Source organism: Oncorhynchus mykiss, chromosome 4 (genome assembly GCF_057628025.1).
Source record: "Oncorhynchus mykiss isolate SJ-2025 chromosome 4, ASM5762802v1, whole genome shotgun sequence".
Taxonomy (NCBI): Eukaryota; Metazoa; Chordata; class Actinopteri; order Salmoniformes; family Salmonidae; genus Oncorhynchus; species Oncorhynchus mykiss.
The window spans coordinates 55,001,110-55,018,002 of NC_143025.1; the positions used below are offsets into that span (position 1 = coordinate 55,001,110).

At 45.4% G+C, this 16,893-nt stretch overlaps 1 protein-coding gene and 1 long non-coding RNA gene across 6 annotated transcripts in view; both read left to right on the plus strand.

Moving 5' to 3' along the window:
* The window catches only part of LOC110521032 (MAP/microtubule affinity-regulating kinase 3), a 141,490-nt gene that overhangs the window by 64,950 nt on the left and 59,647 nt on the right, over positions 1-16,893 (plus strand). For all 4 annotated transcript variants that reach the window (XM_090232299.1, XM_090232300.1, XM_036975517.2 and 1 more), the window contains exon 4: positions 810-858. In XM_090232299.1, coding sequence (XP_090088425.1) covers positions 810-858 — 49 coding nt within the window. The remainder of the gene's footprint in view (positions 1-809; positions 859-16,893) is intronic.
* On the plus strand, positions 14,948-15,384 carry LOC149984073 (uncharacterized). 2 transcript variants are annotated; one of them, XR_016495343.1, is made up of 2 exons: positions 14,948-15,051; positions 15,114-15,251. It is a non-coding gene; the product is annotated as an uncharacterized LOC149984073 (long non-coding RNA). The 2 variants fall into 2 exon arrangements; XR_016495341.1 differs by lacking the exon at positions 15,114-15,251 and adding an exon at positions 15,258-15,384 and having other exon boundaries at positions 14,956-15,051.

The window sequence follows — 16,893 nt, forward strand, 5'->3', positions numbered from 1 at the left end:
AATTAAAATCCCAGGGAGGAGTTATTGAGACAGGGTAGGAAACAAAATTGCTTAGTGTTTCCTAGGGGACCCAATCATTTTTGGCGACATTGAATGTATTCTCTAAGGGAGAGGGGCGAATAGATGGAGTGGTAGAGGGATACCAAGGGTAGGCCTTACCGTCTTGCATGGGAGACCACGGCTGACAACCGGCCAATCAGATCATCTACGTCCCAGGGCAATGACGAGATCGGGGTCAGAAGGTCATCTGAGACCCCATGGTCCAATAGCATCACAATGGGCAGCTACAGGAACGAGAGACTGTCCTGCTCATTCATTCATGACAGAAAAAGAGTGAGGGAGGGAGAGGGAAAGAAAGGCAGAGTAAGTGTTTTCCAAACTCACTAGGAAGTATAGGAAGTATAGTCTGGGAGAGTTGGGAGGCTCTCTGCCCGTCTCTCTGTCTCTGTCTGTTTCTCTCTGTCTCTCTGTCCGTCTCTCTGTCTCTGTCTGTCTCTCTCTCTGTCCGTCTCTGTTTGTTTGTGGTGTTCTGGGCTTTCATGTGGAAGTAACTTGTGGGAAGTGAGATTGTTTTAGGAGCGCTATGTGGGGGACTGGAAGTTACCAATAACAATGAAAAAAGTAATGTGTTTGTGTGTGTTAGAGTATGAGTGGAAGCCTGCGTTAACGTACATACTTTAGTTTTAGTGTCCAATATTGGCCTATACTATCCCTCCAACAACCAGAGAATGTCACCAGTGATGTACCTATTTCTCTAAATGTCTGCAGGAAAGAAAATATCACATCTTCTCAACTTCCTTTCTTTTCAGCTCTTCCGAGAAGTCCGAATAATGAAGATTCTAAACCATCCAAACATTGGTAAGTGTATCACTGACTGGCTCACTTCTGTAAATCCTCATAACAATGTGTGCCCATACATGTTTCAATCAGTCACATTTATATATAAAGTACTTTCTACATCTGCGTGCTGTACAGAAACCCAGCCGAAAGCCCCAGACAGCAAGCAATGCAGATGTAGAAGCATGGTGGCTAGGAAAGTAAAGTAGAAGTAACAAAAGCATGGATTACATTTTCTGCATCATTTTTGTACAGAAAGTTCCTGATGTTTGCAATGTTACGAAGATGGAAAAAAGATGTCCTTGAAATAGTCTTGATATGTTTGTCAAAAGAGAGATCAGGGTCCAGAGTAATGCCGAGGTCCTTCAGTTTTATTTGAGACGACTGTACAACCATCAAGACTAATTGTCAGATCCAACAGAAGATCTTTGTTTTTTGGGACCCAGAACTAGCATCTCTGTTTTGTCCGCCATCCACTTTAAACATTTTTTTTTTACCTTTATTTTAAACAGGGAGTCACATTGAGTTTAAAATCTATTTTACAAGAGAGCCCTGTTCATAGGGGATACACTTCCTTATGTCTGAAACACAGGCTTCCAGGGTGGGTAATTTTGGGGCTTCACCATGTTTCATCGAAATGTACAGCTGTGTTTCGTCAGCATAGCAGTGAAAGTTAACATTATGTTTTCGAAGTACATCACGAAGAGGTAAAATATATAGTGAAAACAATAGTGGTCCTAAAACAGAACTTTGAGGAACCATGAAACTTACAATTGATTTGTCAGAGGACAAACCATTCAGAAAGACGGACTGATATCTTTCTGACAGATAAGATCTAAACCAGGCCAGAACTTGGCCGTGTAGACCAATTAGCATTTCCAGTCTTTCCAAATGATGTGGTGATTGATGGTGTCAAAAGCAGCACTAAGGTCTAGGAGCAGAAGGACAGATGCAGAGCCTTGGTCTGATGCCATTAAAAGGTCATTTACCACCTTCACAAGTGCAGTCTGGGGTCTAAAACAAGACTGAAGAGTTTCATATACATTATTTGTCTTCTGGAAGGCAGTGAGTTACTGCGCAACAGCTTTTTCAAAGACATTTGAGAGGAATGGGAAATTCGATATACGCTGATTTTATTTTTTAAAACATTTTCTGGGTCAAGGTTTGACTTTTCAAGAGAGACTTTATTACTGCTACTTTTAGTGAGTTTGGTACACATCTGGTGGATAGAGAGCCGTTTATTATGTTCAACATCGGAGGGCCAAGCACAGGAAGCAGCTCTTTCAGTAGTTTAGTTGGAATAGGGTCCAGTATGCAGCTTGAAGGTTTAGAGGCCATGATTATTTTCATGAATGTGTCAAGAGATATAGGATTAAAAACTTGTCTCCCTTGATCCTAGGTCCATGACAGGGACCTGCACAGGGTTTTGGAGAAATATGCAGATTCAAAGAGGAGTCCATCATATTCTTTCTAATGATCTTTTCGTGGAAGAAGTTCATGAATTCATCACTGCTGAAGTGAAAGCCATTCTTTCTTGGGGAATGCTGCTTTTTAGTTAGCTTTGCGACAGTATCAAAAATAAATGATGGATTGTTCTTATTCTCCTCAATTAGGTTGGAAAATAGGATCGAGCAGCAGTGAGGGCTTCTTCGATACTGTACGGTACTGTCTTTCCAAGCTAGTCGGAAGACTTCCAGTTTGGTGTGGCGCCATTTCCGTTCCAATTTTCTGGAAGCTTGCTTCAGAACTCGGGTATTTTCTGTGTACCAGGGAGCTAGTTTCTTATGAGAAATGTTTTTAGTTTTTAGGGGTGTGACTGCATCTACAGTATTACGCAAGGTACATATTTGTTCCTCAGTTAGTTGGTTAACACATTTTTGTACTCTGTAGGTAGGTTGGGAGTCTGGAAGGTCATCTAGGAATCGTTGGGTTGTGTCATGTATTGTCATGTTGTGTCTTTCTGTCCTTTCCTTTCACCCTGTCTCCCTCTGCTGGTCGTATTAGGTTACCTTTTCTCCCCCGCTTTCCCCCAGCTGTTCCTTGTCTCCTCTTGACTACCTCGTCACCCCTTCTCCCACCTGTTCCCCTTTTCCCTCTGATTAGTCCCCTATATCTCTCTCTGTTTTTGTTCCTGTCCTTGTCGGATTCTTGTTTGTTGTGTTTCATGCCTGAGCCAGACTATCGTCATGTTTGCTGTAACCTTGTCCTGTCCTGTCGGAATCTGCCGGTCTATCTGAGCCTACCTATGTTTGGTTATTAAAGAAGCTCTGTTTAAGTTAGTTCGCTTTTGGGTCCTCATTCACTCACCGTAACAGAAGAATCCGACCAAGAATGGACCCAGCGACTTCGGATCCTCTCCACTCAGCCGTCGAGATCCAGGGAGCGATGCTAGGCAGACACGAGCAGGAATTGTCTGCTGCTCGACATGCCGTTGAGACCCTGGCCACCCAAGTCTCCAACCTCACAGAACAGGTTCACCATCTCCGCCTCGATCCACCGGCCACTTCCAGGGCTTTCGAATCTCCGGAGCCCAGAATCAATAACCCGCCGTGTTACTCTGGGGAGCCCACTGAATGCCGCTCGTTCCTCACCCAGTGTGATATTGTGTTTTCTCTCCAGCCCAACACTTACTCCAGGAGCACTGCTCGTGTCGCCTACGTCATATCTCTCCTTATTGGACGGGCTCGTGAGTGGGGCACGGCAATCTGGGAGGCAAGGGCTGAGTGTACTAACCAGTATCAGGACTTTAAGGAGGAGATGATACGGGTTTTTGATCGATCTGTTTTTGGGGAGGAGGCTTCCAGGGCCCTGTCTTCCCTATGTCAAGGTAATCGATCCATAACAGACTACTCTATTGAGTTTCGCACTCTTGCTGCCTCCAGTGGCTGGAACGAGCCGGCTTTGCTCGCTCGTTTTCTGGAGGGTCTCCAGCGACGGGTTGATCTTCGTCACCGAGCTCGTGGAAAGGAGCTCGCGTTCTCCGTTGCCCCCCTCTCCGCATCACTACCATCTTCCTCTGCCGGCTCGGGAGCTGAGCCTATGCAGCTGGGAGGTATCCGCATCTCGACTAAGGAGAGGGAACGGAGAATCACCAACCGCCTCTGTCTCTATTGCGGTTCTGCGGGTCATTTTGTCACTTCATGTCCAGTAAAAGCCAGAGCTCATCAGTAAGCGGAGGGCTACTGGTGAGCGCTACTACTCCTGTCTCTCCTTCAAGATCCTGCACTACCTTGTCGGTCCATCTACGCTGGACCGGTTCGTCAGCTTCCTGCAGTGCCTTAATAGACTCTGGGGCGGAGGGCTGTTTTATGGACGAGACCTGGGCTCGGGAACATGACATTCCTCTCAGACAGTTAAGGGAGTCCACGGCCTTGTTCGCCCTGGATGGTAGTCCTCTCCCCAGGATTCAGCGTGAGACGCTACCTTTAACCCTCACTGTTTCTGGTAATCATAGCGAAACCATTTCTTTTTTGATTTTTCGTTCACCTTTTACACCTGTTGTTTTGGGCCATCCCTGGCTAGTTTGTCATAATCCTTCCATTAATTGGTCTAGTAATTCTATCCTCTCCTGGAACGTCTCTTGTCATGTGAAATGTTTAATGTCTGCTATCCCTCCTGTTTCCTCTGTCTCTTCTTCACAGGAGGAGCCTGGTGATTTGACAGGGGTGCCGGAGGAATATCACGATCTGCGCACGGTGTTCAGTCGGTCCAGGGCCACCTCTCTTCCTCCACACCGGTCGTATGATTGTAGTATTGATCTCCTTCCGGGAACCACTCCCCCCCGGGGTAGACTATACTCTCTGTCGGCTCCCGAACGTAAGGCTCTCGAGGATTATTTGTCTGTAGCTCTTGACGCCGGTACCATAGTCCCCTCCTCCTCTCCCGCCGGAGCGGGGTTTTTTTTTGTCAAGAAGAAGGACGGGTCTCTGCGCCCCTGCATAGATTATCGAGGGCTGAATGACATAACAGTTAAGAATCGTTATCCGCTTCCTCTTATGTCTTCAGCCTTCGAGATCCTGCAGGGAGCCAGGTTTTTCACTAAGTTGGACCTTCGTAACGCTTACCATCTCGTGCGCATCAGGGAGGGGGACGAGTGGAAGACGGCGTTTAACACTCCGTTAGGGCACTTTGAATACCGGGTTCTTCCTTTCGGCCTCGCTAACGCTCCAGCTGTCTTTCAGGCATTAGTCAATGATGTCCTGAGAGACATGCTGAACATCTTTGTTTTCGTTTACCTTGACGATATCCTGATTTTTTCACCGTCACTCCAGATTCATCTTCAGCACGTTCGACGTGTCCTCCAGCGCCTTTTAGAGAATTGTCTTTTTGTGAAGGCTGAGAAGTGCACTTTTCATGCCTCCTCCGTCACATTTCTCGGTTCTGTTATTTCCGCTGAAGGCATCAAGATGGATCCCGCTAAGGTCCAAGCTGTCATTGATTGGCCCGCCCCTAAGTCACGCGTCGAGCTGCAGCGCTTTCTCGGCTTCGCGAACTTCTATCGTCGTTTCATCCGTAATTTCGGTCAGGTGGCAGCTCCTCTCACAGCCCTTACTTCTGTCAAGACGTGCTTTAAGTGGTCCGTTTCCGCCCAGGGAGCTTTTGATCTCCTCAAGAATCGTTTTACATCCGCTCCTATCCTTGTTACACCTGACGTCTCTAGACAGTTCGTTGTCGAGGTTGACGCGTCAGAGGTGGGCGTGGGAGCCATTCTTTCTCAGCGCTCCCTCTCTGACGACAAGGTCCACCCATGCGCGTATTTTTCTCATCGCCTGTCCCCGTCGGAACGTAACTATGATGTGGGAAACCGCGAACTGCTCGCCATCCGGTTAGCCCTAGGCGAATGGCGACAGTGGTTGGAGGGGGCGACCGTTCCTTTTGTCGTTTGGACTGACCATAGGAACCTTGAGTACATCCGTTCTGCCAAACGACTTAATGCGCGTCAGGCGCGTTGGGCGCTGTTTTTCGCTCGTTTCGAGTTCGTGATTTCTTATCGTCCGGGCTCTAAGAACACCAAGCCTGATGCTTTATCTCGTCTCTTCAGTTCTTCAGTAGCCTCCACTGACCCCGAGGGGATTCTCCCTGAGGGGCGTGTTGTCGGGTTGACTGTCTGGGGAATTGAGAGGCAGGTAAAGCAAGCGCTCACTCACACTCCGTCGCCGCGCGCTTGTCCTAGGAACCTTCTTTTCGTTCCCGTTCCTACTCGTCTGGCCGTTCTTCAGTGGGCTCACTCTGCCAAGTTAGCCGGCCACCCTGGCGTTCGGGGTACGCTTGCTTCCATTCGCCAGCGTTTTTGGTGGCCCACCCGGGAGCATGACGCGTCGTTTCGTGGCTGCTTGTTCGGTCTGCGCGCAGACTAAGTCCGGTAACTCCCCTCCTGCCGGCCGTCTCAGGCCGCTTCCCATTCCCTCTCGACCGTGGTCTCACATCGCCTTAGATTTTGTCACCGGACTGCCTTCGTCAGCGGGGAAGACTGTTATTCTTACGGTTGTCGATAGGTTCTCTAAGGCGGCTCATTTCATTCCCCTTGCTAAGCTTCCTTCCGCTAAAGAGACGGCACAAATCATCATCGAGAATGTTTTCAGAATTCATGGCCTTCCGTCAGACGTCGTTTCGGACAGAGGTCCGCAATTCACGTCTCAATTTTGGAGGGAGTTTTGCCGTTTGATTGGGGCTTCCGTCAGTCTCTCTTCCGGCTTTCACCCCCAGTCTAACGGTCAAGCAGAACGGGCCAATCAGACTATTGGTCGCATCTTACGCAGTCTTTCTTTTCGCAACCCTGCGTCTTGGTCAGAACAGCTCCCCTGGGCAGAATACGCCCACAACTCGCTTCCTTCGTCTGCGACCGGGCTATCTCCTTTTCAGAGTAGCCTCGGGTACCAGCCTCCGCTGTTCTCATCTCAGTTCGCCGAGTCCAGCGTCCCCTCCGCTCAGGCTTTTGTCCAACGTTGCGAGCGCACCTGGAAGAGGGTCAGGTCTGCACTTTGCCGTTATAGGACGCAGACTGTGAGGGCTGCTAATAAGCGTAGAACTAAGAGTCCTAGATATTGTCGCGGTCAGAGAGTTTGGCTCTCCACTCAGAACCTTCCCCTTAAGACGGCTTCTCGCAAGTTGACCCCGCGGTTCATTGGTCCGTTCCGTATTTCTCGGGTCATTAATCCTGTCGCAGTTCGACTTCTTCTTCCGCGATACCTTCGTCGCGTCCACCCGGTCTTCCATGTCTCCTGTATTAAGCCCGTTCTTCGCGCCCCCGCTCGTCTCCCCCCCCCCCCCCCCCATCCTTGTCGAGGGCGCACCCATCTACAGGGTCCGCAGGATTTTGGACATGCGTCCTCGGGGCCGTGGTCACCAGTACCTCGTTGATTGGGAGGGGTACGGTCCTGAGGAGAGGAGTTGGGTTCCCTCTCGGGACGTGCTGGACCGTGCGCTGATCGAGGATTTCCTCCGTTGCCGCCAGGTTTCCTCCTCGAGTGCGCCAGGAGGCGCTCGGTGAGTGGGGGGGTACTGTCATGTATTGTCATGTTGTGTCTTTCTGTCCTTTCCTTTCACCCTGTCTCCCTCTGCTGGTCGTATTAGGTTACCTTTTCTCCCCCGCTTTCCCCCAGCTGTTCCTTGTCTCCTCTTGACTACCTCGTCACCCCTTCTCCCACCTGTTCCCCTTTTCCCTCTGATTAGTCCCCTATATCTCTCTCTGTTTTTGTTCCTGTCCTTGTCGGATTCTTGTTTGTTGTGTTTCATGCCTGAGCCAGACTATCGTCATGTTTGCTGTAACCTTGTCCTGTCCTGTCGGAATCTGCCGGTCTATCTGAGCCTACCTATGTTTGGTTATTAAAGAAGCTCTGTTTAAGTTAGTTCGCTTTTGGGTCCTCATTCACTCACCGTAACAGGTTGTCTGAGAATTTATAGCACAGCTTTTGATGATCCTTGGTTGGGGTCTGAGCAGATTATTTGTTGCGATTGCAAAAATAATATGGTGGTCCGATAGCCCAGGATTATGAGGAAAAACATTAAGATCCACAATATTTATTAAATGGGACAAAACTAGGTCCAGAGTATGACTGTGACAGTGAGTAGGTCCAGAGACATGTTGGACAAAACCCACTGAGTCGATGATGACTCAGAACGCCTTCTGGAGTGGGTCTGTGGACTTTTCCATGTGAATATTAACGTCACCAAAAATTTGAATATTATCTGCTATGACTACAAGGTCCGATAGGAACTCAGTGAGGAACAATATATACGACCCAGGAGGCCTGTAAACAGTAGCTATAAAAAGTGATTGAGTAGGCTGTATAGATTTCATGACGAGAAGCTCAAAAGACGAAAATGTATCAATTTTAAAAAATATATTTATTGAAATTTGCTCTTGTCAATGTTAGCAAAACTGCGCTGGGATATGGTCACTAGTGTAACCAGAAGGAGAGCCCTCATTTAACACAACAAATTCATCAGGTTTAAGCCATGTTTCAGTCAGGCCAATCACATCAAGATTATGATCAGTGATTAGTTCATTGACTATAACTACCTTGGAAGTGAGGGATCTAACATTAAGTAGCCCTATTTTGAGATGTGAGGTATCACAATCTCTTTCAATAATGACAGAAATGGAGGAGGTCTTTATCCTAGTGAGATTGCTATGACGAACACCGCCATGTTTAGTTTTGCCCAACATAGATCGAGGCACAGACACAGTCTCAATGGGGATAGCTGAGCTGACTACACTGACTGTGCTAGTGGCAGACTCCACTAAGCTGGCAGGCTGGCTAACAGCCTGCTGCTTGGCCTGCACCCTATTTCATTGTAGAGTTAGAGCCCTGGTCTTTGTTCATAGATAAAAATGAGAACACCCCTCCAGCTAGGATGGCGTCCGTCACTCCTCAGCAGGTCAGGCTTGGTCCTGTTTATGGATGAGACCCAGAAAGAATGCCAATTATCTACAAATTATATATTTTGGGATGGTCAGAAAACAGTTTTCTACCAGCGATTGAGTTATAAGCCTCTGTTCAACTCCCGCTAACTGGGAGGGGGCCAGAGACAATTACTCGATGCCGATATCTTTCAAGCTAGTTTACACGCTATGTTGTGCTTGGTGACCTCTGACTGTTTCATCCTGACATCGTTGGTGCCTACATAGATAACAATATCCCTATACTCTCTACACTCGCCAGTTTTAACCATAGCCAGCACCATCTTCAGAAGAGCCTTTACGTCGGTAGCCCTGCTCCCTCGCTGTATGATTCGTTTTAAGTCTAATACTGTGGGTAATGGAGTCGCCAATGATTAGGGTTTTCATTTTGTCAGAGCTAATGGTGGGAGGCTTCGGTGGCTCAGACCCCGTAACGGGTGGAGCAGAGACCAGAGAAGGCTCGGCCTCTGACTCCGACTCGCTTAATGGGTAGAACCGGTTGAAAGTTCCTGTTGGCTGAATGAGCAACACCGTTTGAGCAGCATTTCCCTCCAGAAGCCACGAGAAAGTTGTCTGGCTGCGGGGACCGTGCGAGGGGATTTATACTACTATCTGTACTTACTGGTGGCACAGATGCTGTTTCATCCTTTCCTACACTTAAATTACCTTTCCTTAACAATTGCATCTGAAGCTGGGCTTGTAGCACGGCTATCCTCACCGTAAGGCGATCGTTCTCCTGTATATTAGGAGTACAGCGACTGCAATTAGAAGGCATAATGTTACTACTTATCTTTGGCTGGTGGGGGTCCTGTAGAACCATGTCCAGATAAAGCGTCCAGAGTGAAAAATATGAATGAAAAAAGTTGAGCGAGGAAAAAACTAAGACTTTGGTAAATGGTAAAAAAAAATCAGATTTTTATTATGGTTTTTACTTTTTATAACAATTTAAAGCCTTTCATTTTTTCACTTGGGGCAATTATATAGGCATGAATGCACATGTGTAAAAAACAACACAAGAACATATAGAGGTTTCATGCCTCCAAAAATTCACGAGCTGGTACGAGTTTGTTTACACTTTCCTAGCGTATTTTAATAACAAGGTCTATTCACTTTCAATTTGGAATTTCTTTCATTTATTGAATGAATGGGCTCATTCCCAGTCAAAATGCTAGCTGTGTGCATTCATCTGCCCTTCCCCCCCTCCCTGTTTGGGAATTCCTCTCCAGAGTGGTGACGTTGTGACATTCCCAAACGTTATTCTAATCCCTGGGTAGGATTCCACCCTTATTTTCCTGGATTGTTCACATTCTTTCTCTCTCTCACACACACACACACACAGACACACACACAGACACAGTGACATTTTTCCTGTGTCACTGTGTGTGTCATTAAGCCCTGGCGATTTTCTAACAGTTCCCCACATGCCTCTCTCCCGCTGTCATTTTGGTGATGTCATCTATAATGAACAAAAATATAAACACAACATGTAAAGTGCTGGTCCCATGTTTCATGAGTTTAAATAAAAGATCCCAGAAATGTTCCATACGCACAAAAAGCTTATTTCTATCTGTAATAAAGCCTGATTTGCTGGACCTGGCTCCCCAGTGAGTTTCAAAGTGCCTCTGGAAGCAACGTCAGCAGAAGAACTGCTCGTCGGGAGCTTCATGAAATGGGTTTCCATGCCCGAACAGCCGCACACAAGCCTGAGATCACCATGCGCAATGCCAAGCGTTGGCTGGAGTGGTCTAAATCCTTGCCGCCATTGGACTCTGGAGCAGTAGAAACGCCTCCTCTGATGAATCGTACTTCAACAGTCCGACGGACTAATCTGGGTTTGGCGGATGCCAGGAGAACGCTACCTGCCCGAATGCATAGTGCCAACTGTAAAGTTTGGTGGAGAAGGAAAAATGGTCTGGGGCAGTTTTTCATGGTTCGGGCCCCTTAGTTCCAGTGAAGGGAAATCTTAACGCTACAGCATACAGTACAATGACATTCTAGATGATTCTGTGCTTCCAGCTTTGTGGCAACAGTTTGGGGAAGGCCCTTTCCAGTTTCAGCATGACAATGCCCCCATGTACAAAGCGAGGTCCATACAGAAATTGTTTGTCGAGATCGGTGTGGAAGAACTTGACTGGCCTGCACAGAGCCCTGACCTCAACCCCATTGAACACCTTTGGGATGATTTGGAACGCCAACTGAGAGCCAGGCCTAATCACCCAACATCAGTGCCCGACCTCACTAATGCTCTTGTGGCTGAATGGAAGCAAGTCCCCACAGCAATGTTTCAACATCTAGTAGAAAACCTTCCCAGACGAGTGGAGGCAGTTATAGCAGCAAAAGGGGGACAAACTCCATAGTAATCACCATGTTTTTGGAATGAGATGTTCGATGAGCAGGTGTCAACATAGTGTACCTCCCAATCTCTCTCATTCATTCTAATGAACTAAAAAATGGCACTCCACTTCCTACTGTGGCTATCTTTAGCCTAATTGTGTGTGTCTCCGTGTTGCTGGGTTTTGTGTCTTCCATGTTCGTGTTGTGTGAGAGTGCCCACGCTCATACACACCAGCCCTCTCAGGAAAACCTGGAAAGAGCCCAAAAAGAAAGAGGCCATGAGAAGTGGTACCAGTTGTCATGGCAATGATGTTTCTTTCTCTGTTCATATCAATAGGAGGGCTACTCCCTCCTGGGCTACTCCCTCAAGCTTATGCTCTAGCCCGGCACTAACAGACCAGAATCAGTTGATGGTCCAGATTGAAGACCAGGATGTGTTGATTATTTATTTAAATAAAGTTTGTAATAAATGCCTCTATTTGAATGTTTTTGTCTTCTTTAAAATTGCTCATGAAAGAGGAGTGTGCAAGGATCTCATATATTCAGTAAGTTTCATATGCCAAAAAATAAATAAATGGGGAATGTCATCTACAAAGCCGATTTGTGATCGCCTGCCTTGCCTTGCCCAGCAGGCTCCCCTTTGGTGGTCTGAATCCGCCGGCATGTGGTTGGAGATCGTTTGATTATGCCTGTGGGAAGCCATTTTGTTTGTGTTTCTCTCACTCAACTTCCGCTCTCCCACTTTCTCCCTCCCACCAAGCCAGGTAGGTCAGGGAGGGAAGGAGGATGATATGGAGAAAGAAACTGTGTTAGTTAATAGGGTGAACGGGAGGGACGGAAAGATATGCCCTCAGTGAATTTCAAATTGCGATGCCAATAAAGCATATTGAGTTAAAATATGACAGGTGTTCGGGAAAAGTGAGAGACGAGGTGGGCAATGTTCCCTCAAATGTTTTTGCCGCTGAGCAAAGTTTAGGTCTTGTGAGCGGAAACTTGAATGTTGTGAGAATGTTGTGCAACTTCCGGTGCTCGTTTACAGTGACCACTGAGGCTGTACCCTTACAGTATAAGACAGTAGCCAATAGGCTATTTTGGCAATTTGAGCATAATGTAGGCCTACCAACAAAACCAATGGAACAAATTCCGTAACATTTTCACATGGAAATAGCATTTAGATTTATGCAATATAGCCTACAGTAGCCTATATGTGGGGGTCAATGCAGCCTTACGTTGCATGACACTTAAAAAAATGCTTTTTACATTATGAAGACTTGACATTTTAATATGTAATTTTCTGCTTGGTTTGTAACGCCATGGGCCAAATAGGTGTCTTTAAACTGCCTTTTACTGTGTTTACTTTACAAAATATAATGAATTATTACCATACAGAGATTTAGACAATGTAAGCTACCCCTCTGCCTATTGGCTTATTTGCATATTCGACCTGACAGATTGAAATGTAGGCTAACACGGAACCCAAACCGGCTACACGCGTGCTCCATCGTAAAATAATAAAAATACAAATAATAAATCACAGTAGTTGTGATTAGTGTGCAACAAGTCAGCACCTCAGGAGTAAATGTCAGTTGGCTTTTCATAGCCGATCATTGAGAGTATCTCTACTAGAGGTTGACCGATTTATGATTTTTCAACGCCGATACCCATACCGATTATTGGAGGACCAAAAAAAGCCGATACCGATTAATCAGACAATTTTTGTATTTATTTGTTTGTAATAATGACAATTACAACAATACTGAATTAACACTTATTTTAACTGAATATAATACATCAATAAAATCAATTTAGCCTCAAGTAAATAATGAAACATGTTGAATTTGGTTTAAATAATGCAAAAACAAAGTGTTGGAGAAGAAAGTAAAAGTGCATTATGTGCTATGTAAGAAAGCTAATGTTTCAGTTCCTTGCTCAGAACATGAAAACTTTTGAAAGCTGGTGGTTCCTTTTAACATGAGTCTTCAATATTCCCAAGGTAAGAAGTTTTAGGTTGTAGTTATTATTGGAATTATAGGACTATTTCCCTCGATACCATTTGTATTTCATTAACCTTTGACTATTGGATGTTCTTATAGGCACTTTAGTTTTGCCAGTGTAACAGTATTGCTTCCGACCCTCTCCTCGCTCCTCTCTGGGCTCGAACCAGGAACACAACAACGACAACAGCCACCATCGGAGCAGCGTTACCCATGCAGAGCAAGGGGAACAACAACTAGAAGGCTCAGAGCGAGTGACGTTTGAAATGCTATTAGCGCGCGCTAACTAGCTAGCCATTTCACTTCGGTTACACCAGCCTAAACTGGGGAATTGATAGGCTTGAAGTCATAAACAGCGCAATGCTTGACGCACAACGAAGAGCTGCTGGCAAAACGCACAAAAGTGCTGTTTAAATGAATGTTTACGCGCCTGCTTCTGCCTATCACCGCTCAAGATACTTAGATACTTGTATGCTCAGTTGGATTATATACAACGCATGGCACTCTAGATAATATCTAGTAATATCATAAACCATGTGTAGTTAACTAGTGATTATGATTGATTGTTTTTTATAAGATAAGTTTAATGCTAGCTAGCAACTTACCTTGGCTTACTGCATTCGCGTAACAGGCAGTCTCCTTGTGGAGTGCAACGAGAGAGAGACAGGTCGTTATTGCGTTGGACTAGTTAACTGTAAGGTTGCACGATTGGATCCCCCGAGCTCACAAGGTGAACATCTCTCGTTCTGTCCCTGAACAAGGCAGTTAACGAACCGTTCCTAGGCCGTCATTGAAAATAAGAATGTGTTCTTAACTGACTTGCCTAGTTTAAATAAAGGTATATAAAAATAAAAATAAAAAAATTGGCAAATCGGCGCCCAAAAATAACGATTTCCGATTGTTATGAAAACTTGAAATCGGCCCTAATTAATCGGCCATTACGATTAATCGGTCGACCTCTAACCTCTACCGCTCCTGCTGTCTCTAGAGAGTTGAAAACAGCAGATCTGGGACAGGTAGCACGTCCGGTGAATAGGTCAGGGTTCCATAGCCGCAGGCAGAACAGTTGAGACTGGAGCAGGAGTTTAACTAGCTATTTAACTAGCTTACTGTTGCTAGCTAATTTGTCCTGGGATATAAACATTGAGTCATTTTACCTGAAATGCACAAGGTCCTCTACTCCGACAATTAATCTACACGTAAAACAGTCAACCAAATCGTTTCTAGTCATCTCTCCTCCTTCCAGGATTTTTCTTTTCTGGACTTTACATTGTGATTGGAAACTTTCAGACATTAGGTGCATTACCGCCACCGACCTTGTTTGTCTTTGTCACCCATGTGTGTATAACCAATGAGGAGATGGCACGTGGGTACCTGCTTCTAGAAAACAACGAGGAGATGGGAGAGGCAGGACTGGAAGAGGCAGTGCAATCAGAAATTGAACTGACTTCTATTTTAGCCCTTGGCGACGCTCGTTGGCGCGTGCGAGAGGTGTGGGTGCAATAATTGAATAATATAGATTTCTACATTTATTTTGTAACACACACGACGCGAGCGGTGTAGTCAGGGTATAAGCCTACACGTTTTGTACTCTTGTTGGAAGCAGTAACTCCTATAAGCCTACACGTTTTGTACTCTTGTAGGAAGCAGTAACTCCCCATTGCTGACCTATACTTATCTATAACTGGGCTAATAACTTGCTAATTAGAAAAGAACATCAACAAATGTGGAAATGTGGCTCTCAACTGATCTGGTTTGTTTTTGGTTTGTTGCATTGAAAAGGGGCGGACATAATCTTGATTCGATCGCAGAAAAAAACATTGGTCTATATAATGCAAACTAATTGTGCTAAGTAATATAAATAGAGGGAGAGAGACTGAGGGATACAGACAGTGAAGAGAGGGAGAGAGACTGAGGGAAGCAGACAGTGAAGAGGTAATATAAATAGAGGGAGAGAGACTGAGGGATACAGACAGTGAAGAGGTAATATAAAATAGAGGGAGAGAGACTGAGGGATGCAGACAGTGAAGATGTAATATAAATAGAGGGAGAGAGACTGAGGGATGCAGACAGTGAAGAGGTAATATAAATAGAGGGAGAGAGACTGAGGGATACAGAGAGGGAGAGAGACTGAGGGATACAGACAGTGAAGAGAGGGAGAGAGACTGAGGGATACAGACAGTGAAGAGGTAATATAAATAGAGGGAGAGAGACTGAGGGATACAGACAGTGAAGAGAGGGAGAGAGACTGAGGGATACAGACAGTGAATAGGAAATATAAATAGAGGGAGAGAGACTGAGGGATACAGACAGTGAGGTGGTAATATAGAGGGAGAGAGACTGAGGGATACAGACAGTGAAGAGGGTAATAAAAATAGAGGGAGAGAGACTGAGGGATACAGACAGTGAAGAGGTAATATAAATAGAGGGAGAGAGACTGAGGGATACAGACAGTGAAGAGGTATTATAAATAGAGGGAGAGAGACTGAGGGATACAGACTGTGAAGAGGTATTATAAATAGAGGGAGCGAGACTGAAGGAAATTACAAGACAGAGGGAGAGATGCGAGACTAATTGATACAGACTGTGAAGAGGTAATATAAATAGAGGGAGAGAGACTGAGGGATACATTTTTTAATAAGCAGCCAGATACATAAATGTTCAGATTATGCCAAATGTTGCTAAGAGTAACAATGTGACTTCTGGGCCATATGTTCAGTTATCTTCCTTTCATAGCAGGGTTTCCTTGGTGGGGACACCCAGGGAGTGCACAGTTTTGTTCTCTCTCATCTCTAACACTGGCATATATGTAGCCTAGTGGTTAGAGCGTTGGGCTAGTAACCGAAAGGTTGCTCGATCGATTCCCCGAGCTGACAAGGTACAAATCTGTCGTTCTGCCCATGAACAAGGCAGTTAAACCACTGTTCTTAGGCCGTCATAAATAAGAATTTGTTCTAAACTGACTTGCCTGGTTAAATTAAATGTAAAAAACACTCCTGATTTGCCCGATCAAGGACTTGGTGATCAGTTGAGAAGGTCTGAATGACAGACAGACAGTAGGGCTGCACGATATGGGCAAAAAATGTAATCTTTTTTTTTTTTTTTTACCAAATATTGCAATTTGACTTGATATAAATCAAACCACTTGGGTGAACTGTTGGAATCATAGTAATAGAATGATTTATATTAAGAAGCAAAGTGGAACGCAGCATCGTTGGGGCAGCAGGTAGCCTCGTGGTTTGGCCAGTTACCAAAAAGTTGCTGGATCGAATCCCCGAGCTGACAAGGTAAAAATCTCTTGTTCTGCCCCTGAACAAGGCAGTTAACCCGTTGTTAATAAGAATTTGTTCTTAACTGACATTCCTAGTTAAATAAAATAAAAATTGTTATTCAACATATTGCATGCGATATGGATATTGCACGTCGATATTAGGATGTGAATTTGATTTAATTGTGCAGCCCTAACCGACAGACAAGCAGGGTGCATTCTGTGCAATTCAACATCCACATAAGTTTTTAATGTACCAGACATCAATATGATTAAATATTGTCCTAGTTCTGCAGAATGTGTGTCTTCTGGAGGGCACCCACAGACAAAGTGAACCAGATAGTGATTTAGAAAGAGAGTCGTGCTCATCTCTGCTCCAATTCAGTTAGATAGGGAGGGATTTAGCCTGATGGCTGGTGATTTTTCCATCTAACTGTAGGCTTTGATTTCACATTCCCTCAGCCTAGCGCTTCGTGTCCAGTCATGGCACATCACTGAAGCAATTGGCATAATGCATTCAAGGCCTATGAGAAATGGCTATGAGAGTGTTTGGAGGC